General features: G+C 37.5%; 1 protein-coding gene across 1 annotated transcript in view; it reads left to right on the top strand.

The window, feature by feature from the left end:
* atp7a (ATPase copper transporting alpha) overlaps positions 1 to 15538 on the top strand; it is a 47024-nt gene that overhangs the window by 2913 nt on the left and 28573 nt on the right. Inside the window, exons 2-5 of the mRNA XM_022671999.2 lie at positions 2784 to 2911; positions 10091 to 10568; positions 12538 to 13275; positions 14528 to 14740. Of these exons, the coding sequence (XP_022527720.2) occupies positions 2792 to 2911; positions 10091 to 10568; positions 12538 to 13275; positions 14528 to 14740 (1549 nt within the window). The 5' untranslated portion in view covers positions 2784 to 2791. The remainder of the gene's footprint in view (positions 1 to 2783; positions 2912 to 10090; positions 10569 to 12537; positions 13276 to 14527; positions 14741 to 15538) is intronic.

Raw genomic sequence — 15538 nt, 5'->3', positions numbered from 1 at the left:
ATGACTGATTCACATGGGATATAAAATCTCAGCATAAATGATTTAGATGGGAGTGGCTACTTGATTTACGCACTTCCATCATCCACAAAGCACAGTGATGATAACCAATATTATAGCCACTCACAGTTATACAAAACAAAATTTTGGTTAGAAAAATTAAAGTTACATGTTTATAACACTTTTGAGGGGATAGGCTATGCTGCACATCTGACAGCACCCTTTTAACATTCAGTATATACTTTACCTGCTCAAGGACAGGGGTGGGTGATATGACCCTAAAGTAATATCATAATATTTCAGGGTATAATATAACAGTATATATATATATATATATATATATATATATATATATATATATATATATATATATATATATATATAAAACAGTATTCTTGAGAATATGAAAAACATAAATTATTTTATTTTATTTTTAGTTTACTTTAGTATGACTATATTTTATACATTCAGTGAAGACAGAACATCTGTACTTTTTTGTTTATTTCGTAAACAGTAACTTCCAGACTCACAAATTTGCAAAAGAGTATATAGTGCAGCAAATTTAGTGCATTCCTGTAAACTCCAAACAAAAAATAAATACAGTAAACAGTAGGGGTGTCACGATCTCGATATTTTATCGAAATCGAATCGAAATGAGGTCACGATCTCGAGTATCGAAGTCAAAAAGAGGATCGACGATCCCTCCCGCGCGCGCTACGCAAATAGCGCAGCGCGCTACGCAAATGGCGCGGCACCAACACAGCGCATCCTATTCATTTAAATAGAGATAGCCACTGCATGAGCGCAGTCGGCGGGAGTGTGATCACTGTTTTTATCTGTCCAACGGGGGAGGGGGGGCGGGGGTTGGGCGCGCAGGTTTTGTATCTGTATCTAACGGAGGGGTGGGTGCGCGCAGGTGAGAGCGTGTGAACTCGCTGAAATGCGTGTGTCAGTGTGACTTGAGAACACTGACTATAGATCACAGTGAGGTGGATTAAAAATCTTAAACTTATAATTGACTACACCTGTTGCTTTCCATTGAATTAAAAAAACATCTTTCTCTCAGATAAAGTAAACACAAGCGTGTTTCTGACTAAAATAAAAGCTTTTCAGGAGAGATATAAGTTATGTGTAAATATTTATAAGACAATACCCACATCACTTATCTAACCAGCCTGTACTGATTTCTGCCCCCCAATAATGCTTTCAATAACCTCTTGTAACCCCTGGGAGCCAGGGGTTACACTCTAATAGCCTTTAATAGTCTTCAGTAGCCTTTAAAAGACTTACCTGGCGGCCGTGGTGTGTCCACTAAACTCCGTAGTTATAAACATCCTGAGGTTAGCAGCGCGCTAACTGACCTGTTTATAATGTAATCCGAGCAGTGCCTCCGTGTCGGCTGTTCTAACCTGCTGCTGTTAGCTGCTTGGGCTGAAAGATGAACTGTAGTGAGCTGTATTATCCGGTTAGTGGGGTTAAAACCTTTATTTGTTTACAGAAACAGTAAAAACGGACTGGCTGAGCTCTGTAGCCCGTGGCTGGGCTGTACTGAAGTAGTGACTGAGTGAAGAGAGCGGGGCTTGTGCTGCTGCTGCTAGTGGTTGGATGAAGAACTGCAGCTTCATGTAATGAGCAGTTTCACCAGCCATCCACACACAGCTCTGATAAACTGCTTGTTTTAATAGTGCACACTGTTGCTACCAAAAAAAGTCACTAGATGGCATTACCATATATATCTTAATAAATAATAATAATAATATTTATAATATTTATAATAATAATAATAATAATAAATATATTATTTAAATTTTATGAGGCATAAAATAATAACAAGAAAAAAAAACAAGAAAATCGAGAATCGAATCGAATCGTGACCCTCAAATCGAAAATGAAATCGAATCGAGGATTTAGAGAATCGTGACACCCCTAGTAAACAGCAAAACAAATACAGTTTCTTTTTATTGTGTCAAACATTTTTGTGATATTATTGTGTACAATACAATATGGCACACCCCTACTTAAGGCATTAGGGATTAAATGTTCAGCATGTGAAAAATCAGGGTTTGCCATGAACTTAAATGACCCAAAGTTACTGTGCCACACAGTAAAATTACATTTCTTCTTAAATACGTGAAAAATTACATTTCCTTAGGATATGATGAAATATTTACCCATTGTGAATTGTGGATTCACACTTAATTAATAGATAAAGGTTTTTCAGTGGCTTATATAAAAACTGTCAAATTGGCCAGAATATTTACTAATGTGGTAGCATGCAGTCTGTGAAAATTAATGACATGTTGAATTCAGACAGGAATGAAATCAATGAGAGACTTCAGTAATAAACACTTTACCCCACATCCACATATAAAGCTAATTCCAGCAATTAATGGCTTAAAATGGTGTATTTATCAGTGTTATTTTTTAACAAAGAACACATTACCGGTAGATGTCTTTTCTTGTATTGTGTGGATTTGTAATATAATCTGACTGTTTTGTTTCACTGTTATATTACACTACAGTGTATATTTATATCTTCCTTTGGGATTTCAGGCTTCCGGTATGTTTGAGTTACTGAGTTACAGCAGCTGCTGTATTGTTTATCTATAGTGTGGAAAGAAAGGCTTTATTCTGGAAGATATGAGTATGTGAGCTTTCAAAAATCATATAACCTACTGTTTGCTTTGCAGGGTCACTCTGAAAAGCTGTTTATGTGCAATGACTGACACCAGTTGCTTTATCTGTTTCACCTTAAACCCTAATATTCTGTGTGTGTGTTCCTGCAGAGTAAATCATGGCTCAGAGCGGTGGCCTGTGTTCTGTGACCCTCACTGTGGAGGGGATGACCTGTGGCTCCTGTGTCCAGACCATAGAGCAGCAGATTGGTGGGCTTTCAGGAGTTATTCATATAGAGGTAACATTTATTTACATTGTAATGTAGCGCATTTTATTTTCAAGTTTGGTCTGTATAATGCTGAGGTCATGGTCCAGTTTTTTTTATATTTATTGTGTAAGAGTGAATAATGATGTGTTTATATAGTGAATATATATATAAAAAATTCAAGCAACTTCTGAGCTTTAGAATAAACTTTTTAGAACAGTCTTTTTAGTCTTTTAATTTGAAGATTCTGTAAAATGTCAAAGGTTATTTAGTTGTGATGAGTGTTTAGTACATGGAACGGATAAACTATGATTCTTTTTCTGTAAATATATATATATATATATATTTACACACCAGTAAACATACATTCAATACTATAATACATACACATAGGCCTGTCACAATAATTACATTATCGACTCTTCATACAATATATTGGCATAACCTCAATTATTTTATAACATAAATGTAAATGAGCGTGTATGTCAACTATAAAACACTGCTTTTTTTTATTTTTTATATATAAGGTATAGGCCTGTCACGATAATTACATTATAGACTTATATATGTGCAATATGCAGATTTTTACTTAGTAATTAGGTCTCATTATGTTTTTCTTAGCGAGAAGAGCACTTTAATATGAATTTATGACTTTTTATGACTTTAAAAACAGCAAAGGTTATTTGTAAAATGTTTTATTGCAATTCAATTATCTGAATATTCCTAAGAATTTAAAATAGTACTCTTTAAAACTATGCAATTGTATTATTATGCTTTTTAAATAACAAATCAGTGTCATAAAATGGTCTTAAAATGACATTAATATCATTTATCGCAATTAGTTTTTGGACGATATATCGTCTACACAAAAATAGTTTTTGCAACAAACCTACATACACATAATGACCTACAGTGACACTATAACTACTGGAGGTTAACAATAGATCTTTCCGCCCTTTTCGAAATATTATATTTCACAAACCATAAAAAGCATCTTTTCATTTGCTAATAGTTTTAAGTAGTCTTATAAAGCTTGGCTGTAGACCATTATAGAATCAAAATGTCTGGAAAAGGTACTAAAGCCATTTGTTCGTTAACATAATATTAGGCTCATATAACTGCTTAAGAGACTGTTGAGGCCGCCATAAGGATCTTCTTTAGTATTAACTTTAAATTAAAACCAGAATCATCACCTAATAACACAAGTGCTGGATATAATCACAGTCTGATAACCCCCCCCCACCCCCCCACCCCCCCCCCAAAAAAAAGGTAACAAGCAATGAAAGAACACATTTATTAAAAAGAGATTATCAGCAATGAGTTTCATCTGAAAAGCAGGAAGAGGATAGACCATGATTCTTAAAAACAGGCTTGTTTCAAAAGTTCAAAACTGTTACATGGCACTATTGGCATGACATGCCATGCCCACTAGCAAAGCTGCAATGCTGTAAACTGGGTTTGCTAAAGCATATAGTGGTGTTCATACTGGAAAGCAGCTCATCATCTGCAGACTCTGATTGTTACGAGAATGCTGGTTACTATATGAACCAGACCTCATGATCACAGGGTTTCTTATGCTAGTGTCTCTCATTCTGTTGGAACAAAGCAAACCCAGGGGATGTGAGGAGTTGCTAGGCTAAAAAACCAACCCAGCTATTCAGCTGCAATCACTTTACCTAACCGCACACCACACTGAAAGGACAAAGAGAGGAAAGCTAAGCTAAGCGAATATATACAAATATAATTAGACGCTATTTTCTGCTGCCACTGTAAGCCTTTGCTTGGTGTAAACCAGCCAATCAGTGCTGAGCTCAACTTTTAAGCCCTTGTTAAGAAGAAAATTAGTTTGTTTTTAATTCTGAGGTGAAATAACTGTGTTGTAAAGTGGGTTGTTGAACAACTGAGCATTTGCCACCCTATCTATACTCATGCTGTTAATACATCAGACAACCACTTAAAACAGGGTCCTAAATTGAAAGGAGAAGACTATGCACAATAATGGCTCAATACTGCACAAATGGTGGGATATTATTTGTAAGCAGATGCCATGTTGAGCACTACTTTAGTATGGACTTAAATTTTTAATGTACCCAATTGTCTAATTTGTCCTCTCTTTATATACATATGCTAGTAGTTAAAAGGAAATGTAAAGCCTCCAATTTAATGTAGTACAAAGGATTACTTGTATAATTTTTAGCGACTTTAGGTTGACGATCATGTTTTTTAAAAAAAGATTACGGTAAGAAACACTGAGGCTTTTTTCAGAGATGCAGTTGTATACACTGAAATTATTATACCCATGTAAATCCCTCACCCTGTGCTCTGACCCTGACTTTCTAAATAAAAAATAAAAAAATAATTCTACTGTACAAGTGTAATGATAAATGTACTTAAATTAAAAATGAAAATGACCTTAATTGAAAACACCAGTTGACATTTTTATTGGACTGACATACATTTCACAACGAATGAACTATTTGTGGAGTTTGAGATTAGGAGAGTTTCTGTTATACTTGTAACAGAAATCTGATTGTGTTGTTTGAAAATGCTGTTTTTCCAGTATAGTAGCAGCTGCAGGCAACATGAGGATGTTTAGTTTGTTTCTTACTGTACATTTTACAAATACAGACTTAAAGTTTCCTCTGAAATCTCATGAACTCTTCTGCTGACATCATAGTGTGAAGATCTCTGTTTTTTTTATGACTTTCTGTCTGTATGATTTTCAGGCATAAATCACTATACAATGATGCAGTTGACTAACTGTGTAGGTGGTCAATATGTAAACCTTTAAAGGAAAACTCCGGTGTAAAATTGACTTTGGGTGTAGTAAAACATGATAAAAAAGTACTTACTTTTGTTGAATAGCACACCTCTGCTGTCCTACAGCTTCTCTCTTTATAACGAGCACTCTTCACAACGGCCGTATCGGGGCATAATTTGCCCGGATAAATCGTTTTTTACATTGTTATCCAGGCTCCCAAGTAGCTCCACACGTCCTTGGTAGAATCCGGAGAGCCCTGACATTTAAAACAAGACATTAATAACTTTAAGAAGTGCTCTAGAACCTTCATAAAAACCAATGTTTACATGCTGTAACGCTATCTTCAGCTCTGGGTGCCGCCATCACTGTACTGATAATGCAGAGTCTATTTATACATATCTATGTTATTATCAGTACAGTGTTGGCGGCAAAATATGCCGCGATGCAGCTGTTATACAAAGTGCTGGGCAAAAAGCACAAAATGACTGTATCTCAGGAAGCTGTAGGAGAGTGGAGGTGGGCTACTCAAAAAAGGTAAGTACTTTTTAATACGTTTTACTACACCAAAAGTCCATTTTTACAGTTCTCTTTTAAATAACCACAGATTATCACACTTTACTCAGCTGTCACTATACATTAAGACACATGTTTATTAAACATGTTTAGTGTGGTCAGTATGTTTTTATATCCATGTTGAACGATTTGTTTTCAGTAATTTAAAACCTGATGTCTGGGAGAGCTGCTAGTTCGCCGTGTAATAGATGGCTGTGTTGGTTGGATTTTTTTATTTGCATGTGATTTGATAGCTGTGGTTCTGCAAAGCAATTAAACTGAATAAGCCCTGTGTAATGTTTATGATTTAACTGCCCTGTTAACGCATATTTATTAATTCAGTGCTAAATCATGTTCAGCCTGTTGAATGTGAAAAAAACATTGAAATTAACCCTTAAATATAGGTATTTTGTGTGGGTGATCTCCTTAGTTTACACTGTGTGAAACCATTTATGGTCGAGTACAAACTAGTGAAGTATTGCTGTTCAGGATCTTTAGGTGTCCAAGAAAAACAAGCCCCCATCCTTAATGCTCTCAAAGCAGTTTAAATCAGTGGAAGCATGCTTAATGATCCTAAATGCTTTGGTAGAATTAAGCATGGGGAGAGGGGGGTGGGAGTGTCTTGATCTCTGTGTGTGAAATGTGTAGTAAATGACAAATATCCTAGTGTTGTTTTTACCCTATTTTGTGAATAAGGCACATGTTCTTAAGATTATTTTTTTTGTAATGTGCCACACATTTTGACAAACAGATTTATTGGCCTAAAAATAACTGAATAGACTGAATAATTTATACAAAACAGTGACTAATTTATCAGTTTGCAGTAAGACACATTGCAGTGTTTCCTCTAACATTAGGATTTTTCAGCTGCGGTTGCAGGCGCACACTCTGCCCTTCATCCGTTCTAGGCGATGCTGCAGGAGTAAGGAAGAACTGACAAATGTCTGGATTAGGTTCATTTTTACACTGATAAGACAAAAAAACATTAAATAAAAAAAAGATAAGAATACACTAATGCAACAAAATAAAAATTAAAAGTTTATTATTGCATTCGATATGGTATGGCACACCCCTAACTGAGATATTAAAATAATACAAGAATTTTATCCAAATTTTGACAGAAGTCAATGATCCCAAATGCTATGATGCTAAAAATGCAGTCCAAATATATCCATATATCCATGATTAAAGTAAAATAAATTGTACTGGATAGATCTAATCTGTCTTTGGTAGATATATAATAGGAAATAAGAACAGTATGAATTTTTTGTTTTTTTTGTTTGCTAAAAAAAAAACGCAAAAAAGTAGTACCATGATGTTATAATTAGGGGTGGGTGATATGGCACCATATTTCAGGGTATAATATTCACAATATTTAAAAAAGTTTGGCGATATTATTGCGTACGATATGATATGGCACATCCCTATCGTCTAGCATCACTTATCGCACTCTGTGTCAGTTTAATACGTATTTACGAATTGTTCAGAACCATGGCAGAAATGTTAGCTGAACTAACTTAACCTAAAGCATTTTTTTTTACCAAAAGTCTGACTTTCTTTCTCTGTGTTGAGGAGCACTGCTGAGGTAAATTTATGATTGTAATGCAGTAGCGCTGCTGAAATGTATTGGGTTTTGTTGGTATTTCTGCTTGGATATTAAAAACGTTAAGTGATTTGTAATTGTCTTTTAAGCAAGAAAAAAATAAAAGAAAGAAAACCTGTATTTGGACTTTGTGGCCATGTGTTTGATTTTAATTGGTTTGGGCAAATGAAATAATTTTTGTAAATCTGTATTGTTTATAGATTACAGATGTTTAAGAGAATTGCACCAGAGCACTAAACATTGTGTTCCACAGCCAGAGTAAAAAGTGGAGTAAGCTGTGAGCGTCTGTGGGTAATGTTCTGTGCTTTTCTCCGCCATAAAACTTCTTATCAATGTTGCGTAGATGTTGTAAACTCAATCAGGCCCCGGAGTGAGTTTCCAGGAATCAGGTCATGATAGTGGTACTTGGTATTAAGGGTTCTGCATGAGCAGCTCAAGAGCAGTATAGAGTAGTGATAGGATTTAATAGTGTCTTACCCCTCAGGGGGCTGTCGTGTAATTGAGGAAAGCCATTCATCTGTATGGCCCAGAGATACCAGCAAATTGTTGTTAATTTGTTCTGCCCTTTTCCTTTATTGTTCTGTTCCCCTGCAGGCACAGGTCAGACCAGCAGATAATGTAATTATGTGAGTGTTGGAGACGGGGCTTTGCTCTTAAGAGCGTGTGTAAGAAAGATTTGCCCTTTGCCAGGCAGCAACTGGTTGTGTCAGGGCTGGTCAATATCGTCACATGTCTGATACTATTAGTCTTTTAAGCTTGGGAATTATGTTAGTGCTTGTGTTTAAATGTAAGCTACTTGTTGTTTGTGGTGTTGTCTTACAGGCCTTATTTTTGATTAAAAAGTAAGAGGAACAAAGAAGTCAGTCATTTACAGAATGTACAGAAGTACAGCAATTATCCATAACATTAAAACCATCTGCCCAATATTCATGTGAGCAAAGCTTTTCAGACCAATCGAGGCATGGACTTCACAAGACATCTGAGAGTGTCCTGTAAGTCCTGCAAGTTATAAGGTGGGGCCTTGGACAACATTTGACCCTGTCACAGGTTCACTTTTGTCTTTACTTAGAGCACTAAGTTATGTAGGTCTAAGATTCTTCCAAGCCCAGAGATGTCAACGCCACTTCTGGTTAACATACAGCTCTGGGAAAAAGATAAGAGACCACTTAATGATGTTTATCCTTGATTTTACCAAATTGAGAACCTCTGGAATATATTCAAGAGGAAGATGGATGATCACAAGTCATCAAAACAAGCTGAACTGCTTGAATTTTTGCACCAGGAGTGACATAAAGTCATCAAGCAGTGTGTAAGACTGGTGGAGGAGAACATGCCAAGATGCATGAAAACTGTTTTTAAAAACCAGGGTTATTCCACCCAATGAATATCTACTCAAGAATATGAACTTATTTGTTTTCTTTGCATTATTTGAGATCTGAAAGTTCTGCATCATTTTTTTGCAAATAAATGCTCTAAATGACAAACGTTTTATTTGGAGTTTGGGAGAATTTGGGTGTCTTATTTTTTCCAGAGCTGTATAGTTAACATGAGGCTTCTGTTCTGCACAGTATAGTTTGGAGTGATATTTGAGAACGTCACTTCACATATTATAGTGCTTAGTTTTAATGTTAATACTGATTGGCACATATCATGATTATGTTTGATGCTGTGATATTTGTGATGCTTGTAGATGTGTTTGTCTATGGATACAAATGCAGTAAAATGAATATAGTACAACAGTTAAGCTCTTTCTAAAGATTCTGCTGTTCTATGTTATCAAGTGTTGTACAAATCTTAACGTATGTCTGATGCTGGGCCTTTTTAAAGCAATAGAAACTCAATTAATTAATTACAATACAGATTAAACATTGCTCATTGGATCAGATTCATTTATCTCAGTATATAAACCAAGAAAAGCTTTCTTAGCTGTGGTTGTAGACTTGTATGGAGGCCTAGATTCCATTCAACTTCTCCTTTTCCCCCCTTAAACATGCTGACGATTTGCTATGTGCCTCACATGCAGTCCTGTGCTTGAGGGTCAGGTGACTGTCAGTGAATCACAAGCTCTGAGTGTGTTTGAGGGTCGTAGAGTTCAGTACACATGCTGAATTGATGTGTGTGAAAGAACACAGTTATTCACGTTTCATTACTGGTTACAGGGTCATCACTGCTCATGTTTTACAGCTTTTATCTGCTTTCATTGGGCAGTTAAACTGGCTGGAGAGTTTGCTATTGAAAATGGACCCAATTAAAGTGGTGCTCACTGTACGTGCCGCTCTTTTGTCTTGTTCTGCAGGTTTCCTTGGAACAGAAGAACGCCACTGTGATATTTGACCTAGCCAGCCACAGCCCAGAGTCTCTAGCAGATGCCATTGAGGACATGGGTTTTGAGTCAGACGTGACCAACGCTTCCCCGACCACCCCTGTACAGACAGAAACCCGGGTGTACCCCACGACTGGCTGTAGCGCAGAGGCTCAGCGGCAAGCTCACGCCCAGCTGGCCCAGCTGAAGGGTGTGGTGGAAACCCAAGAAAGTATTGAGGGCAAGGGCCTGGCAGTCACCTTTATTCCGACAGTGGTGAGTCCAGAGCGGGTCCGTGAGGCGGTGAGTTGCCTCGTTCCGCAGCCTGCGAGTACCTCAGAGCGGTCGACAGGCCGTGGCTCCGGCAATGTGGAGGTAGTGAAGATGCGGATTGATGGAATGGTCTGCCTGTCCTGCACCACAACCATTGAGGGCAAGATTGGGAAGTTAAAAGGGGTGGAGAAGATTAAAGGTGATTTAAATTCTTTCTTTGTGTGGCTTGATTACTATTAGTATTCATTTTGCTATTTAGCTCAGTGGCTCCCAACTCCAGTCCTGAGAATACGCACATTTTAGTGTTTGCGTAGCTCAAACAAGCCCATTTTAGCATGCTAACAATACAACTCTTAGGTTGTTTGCACATCTGGAAGTCCAGACCAAAGCCTGAACCAAGGTTTGTGTGTTTTATTACATTGTGTGCATTTGTTTTGAGTAGTTTTGGTTTTATAGTGTAGATTAGCGAGCACACTAAATAACTTTGCTACATTCTTCCACCCACATCACCTACATGGGCTGTGTCTCTCTATTCTTAAGATTGGCATGAGTTTTCTTTCCATGTGTTATGCTGAAAGTTGCCTTCATGCCAAAATCCAACTTCCTTTAAGTACACACAGTTTATTTTTGTAGTTTTTAAGTAAGGGTTAATCAGCAGTTACTGTAAATGCATGAATTACCAGTGTAATCTGTTAGATTTTGGCGCAACACTGGTTATTTTTCTTCTTCTGTTGTTTAATAAGTGACGATAGTCTGCCAACACGTTCTCTTATTGGTTTAAAAGTGTGAGGCACCTAAAAAGTGTTTTCACACTGCAACCATATAGGACCACGGTTTAGCTGATGGGTTGTGGCATGTATTGCACCTTCTATTTTCGTTCAGACCACACTAAAAAAAAGGTCAGGACTAAACAATGTAGATGTGAAATTAACCTTAGTTCAAGTTTGACATTCAAGGATGGCCGATTTTCTTTTTTCTTTTTTCCTCTTTTTAAATGTATAAACAGTAAATTCCCGACACTATACACTCTACCAGTCACACAGCCCCCCAGATACCATGCCTGCTTGTGGTCTGTATATAGTTTGTCCAATGGGACCCAGTATGTTTTGTCCACAAATTTCATATTGGCCCAACGTAGGAGTAATTCAGACTGTGACCGCAATGTAACAATGGAGCCCATTTTGGAATCCCAGCTAGGTCCATGTACATACCCACTCAAAGCCCATGCTCACCTGAAACCCATCAAGCCCACATTCCACCCATGTGATCCCCACATTATCTTGTTGACTGGGCAAGTTTGGTAAGTAGGGGTACTCCAGAACCAGGATTTGAAACCAGTATATGAGCTGGCTAGAATGGCGCATGTCTTTGAACTTAGACCTCTCTGCATATTATGTTTATTTTGTTCCTTTAAAAATACAGTCAAAATAAAGAACAGTTACGTCCGACAAACCAACCTAAAAGCTCTGTATTTAGAAAAAGTTAGTAGGACATTGCAGGAATGGTCGTGCCAAGAAACTGATAACCTTTAATTAGAATATTTTGTCTCCTCCCATCTCAGTAATGCTGCTGTCTTTGGCTACGTTCACATTACCAGGCTGAAGTGACTTAAATCTGATTTTTTACTCAATGTGGCTCAGATCTGATTTTTTTTTCACGGCTGTGTGAACATGCCAAATCATATTTGAGTCACTTTCACATGTGGTCCTAAATGCTGTTACGCATGTGCTACGTGCTTCTCTCTCTAACCCACACAGCTATAACTGCAAAATCAAACTGTCTGGCCTTTTTTCACCTCCTCGACCTGAGCATGTACTTCAGACCAGCTGTTTACTCTCCACTCCAGCAAAAGATGCTCCACATATGAGCTGCTAACGCATCCATTTCCTTTTATAAAGTCACGAGTCATCTCTCAAATAAAATGTTTTTTTGCTGTTGGTAAAGAAGGCGACATTTATACAGGTATCAATGTGCACGTGAGGCGTTTCAGGGACAGATTCGTTCACACTACATGAGGATGTAGGTCACTTACATTTGTGAATGTGAACTTGAAAAAAAAAAATTTGATTTGAACAACATGGCTTGTAACGTGAACGTAGCCTTTATTTCTAACAAAAAAATCTTTGGAACTGCTGCTCTAATGTGTATTTTATGTGTTTTATTTTCAGTTGGTCTCGAGTCTCAGGAAGCCACGGTGCTCTACTTACCTTACCTCATCACAGTGGAGGACATAGTGAACCAGATTGGGGTGGCAGGATTCAAGGCCTCTGTGAAATCCAAACCCCGCCAGCTGCAGCTCTCCTCAGTGGAGCGGTTGCTGAATGCCTCACAACTGAGTAGTCCCACCTCACCAGAGGAGAAGACCTCCACACAGGCCCTCGAGTCCACCACCACCACTACCACCACCACTATCACTACTCTGATTAATGTGTCAGGAATGCACTGCAACTCCTGTGTGGTGAACATCCAGGACAATATAGGCAAAGTGCGGGGGGTCAGCTCAGTGCAGGTCTCTCTGGAAAAACGACAGGCTGTAATCCAGCACAACCCAAGTATTGTGACTGTAGCTGCACTGCAGAGGGCTATTGAGGCTCTTCCTCCTGGGAAATTTAAGACCCAGTTAGACGGCCAAGACGCCACCTTGCCCTCGTCTCTCTCAGAACCGTCCTTGCTCCAGCTTTCTGAACAGCCGCTGGCCTCCACGGTGCAGATCCACATAGAGGGCATGACCTGTAACTCCTGTGTTCAGTCTATTGAAGGAACCATTTCTCAAAGGAAAGGTGTGAGATCTGCACAGGTGTCCCTGGCCAACCATCAGGGTACGTTTGAGTTTGACCCACTTCTGACCGCACCGGAAGAACTGCGCGCCGCCATTGAGGAAATGGGGTTTGATGCTTTTCTGCCCGGTGAGCTGCTCTCTTTTTATTTTTAATTTTTTTTTGTACCTTCAACTATTGTAGCACATATTAATATTGATGATTTTTGTGTTTGCAATACATTATGTTTTTTTGGAATTTGTGGTGTCAGATATCAGTATTGTTATTAAAATATATTAAAAAGCAAATTCTATGAAACTGACGCCAATAAATCCTTAATTTCTGGTATTTGCTTATTAAGGAGATTTTTTTTATCCTCATTAGTAACACAGATGCCATGAAGTACCATAAATAATTGTGATTTTGATCTTGATCAGAATCACAGTATCGTAATTTAATCGATATCATGGGCAATGTATTGTAATGATATAGAATCGTGACATGCCCTGGGATTCCAATTCGTATTGTAAAGCATATTTTATGATCTTAAATTAATTAACATGTTGCCTGAGGTTAGGGTTTAGGTTCATCTTGTTCTTGGAAGGCTGACTAAAATATGTGCCAAAAAAGCTTTTATTGACTTGAATTCATTAATTTCGGATAAAGGCCTGCTAAGACCTTCTGGCTCTGCACTGCAGTTTAGTTGTGTAAAACAGGTGCAGTGAAATTTCTGGTCCTCCACACTCTTAGAGATAATTTCTTTTAAAGGATCTTCAAGCTAGGCTATAATAGAACCACTTTTGGTTCTGTAAAGAACATTGATTTGTAGAGTTAATTAGTGTACCTGTAAATGAGTAAAAAAATTATATAACAAGTGAAGGTTAATACTGTTCTCACATGCACAGTTATATTAGAAACATGGTTCTTTATTAGAGCTGGTTATTTATAAGAGACCACTTAAAAAAAGAGTTTCTTTGATTTTACCCAATTGAAAACCTTTGGAATATAATCAAGAGGAAGATGATCACAAGCCATCCAACCAAACTGAACTGCTTAATTTTTGCATCAGGCATGGCATAAAGTTACCCAAAAGCAGTGTGTAAGACTGGTTGAGGAGAACATGCCAAGATGCATGAAAACTGTGATTAAAAACAGTAACACTGTTAATAATGATAATTTTGGTAAATTAATTAGTTAAATTAATATCTCACTGTTCACAAACATGGGAAAGCTTTACATAAAAGGTGGGTGGGCAAAAATGAAAAAGAAAATGTAATTATAAACTTTCAGCATATCTCTAATACAGGTAAGTATGTTGATGGATGTATAGATAGATGGATGGAGACCTTCTATTGCACCTGAACACAGCATGTTTTTAATTTCTCTCATATGTGTTCCACAGAGACTAATTCACTAATTCCAGTGAAAAGCCCTCCGTCTATAAGGAGCTCACCCTCCTCCCCTGCGCTGTCCACCATAAAGGAGAAGGAGAAGGAGCTGGAGAGTGACACAGAGGCAGGGTTGAACACACATTCCAAATGTTTTATCCAGATCGGGGGCATGACCTGCGCCTCCTGTGTGGCCAACATCGAGAGGAATCTGAAAAACGAGCACGGTAAGCTGAACTGTTGCACAATGAGCTCTGTGGGATCAGACACTGAAGCTTTCTAAGATGCTCAGATACTTTACTACAGCATGCTGGAGGAATCTGTCTCTGCATAAAGAAAAATCTAAACTATACAGAACCTGTTAGCAGCATTAGACAAATGAGACCAGGGTAATCTGGCTCCACCTCTTTTCATTCATTGTTGGCAGCACTGACATAGCTTTTCGGAACAATCTCTAAACCTTTTGGGTTTTCAAATAAAATGTATGATTACAATCTTGTGACCAACATTCAATCCCCTTGTTTGACAAAATGTGAATCTGTAGTACTTTTAATATTGTATAAAATACCATTAATATACTTATAGAAATGCTACAGTAAGTCTTTTCACAATAACTGTTTTTTTTTTCTTTTTAATTGATGTTATACAGTACCAGGCAAAAGTTTGGATACAGCTTCACATTCAGTGTTTTTCTTAATTTCACAAATAGTTTATTTTAAACATTGTAGATTAATATTCAAGACATAAAAACAGTTGAAGTAGACACAAAATTACCTAGTATTTTGTCCTCCACATTAATACCCTGATCTAAACCTGATGAACTGAGATAGTGATTTAATTGGGATGAGCTGCAACTTTACAGTGTGAAGGAAAAGCAACAACTATTGTTCAGCACCTCCAGGAACTCCTTCAAGATGCTGAGAAAACAATTCCAGGTGATTCTACCTCATGAAGACACTGAGATTAAAATACCAAGAGTGTGCAGATCTGTCCTCAAAGATAAATGTGCTACTTTAATACTGCAT

Source organism: Astyanax mexicanus, chromosome 2, assembly GCF_023375975.1.
Source record: "Astyanax mexicanus isolate ESR-SI-001 chromosome 2, AstMex3_surface, whole genome shotgun sequence".
NCBI classification, from domain to species: domain Eukaryota; kingdom Metazoa; phylum Chordata; class Actinopteri; order Characiformes; family Acestrorhamphidae; genus Astyanax; species Astyanax mexicanus.
The sequence above is the reverse complement of the archived record's forward strand: the minus strand, read 5'-3'. Positions and strand labels throughout refer to the sequence as shown.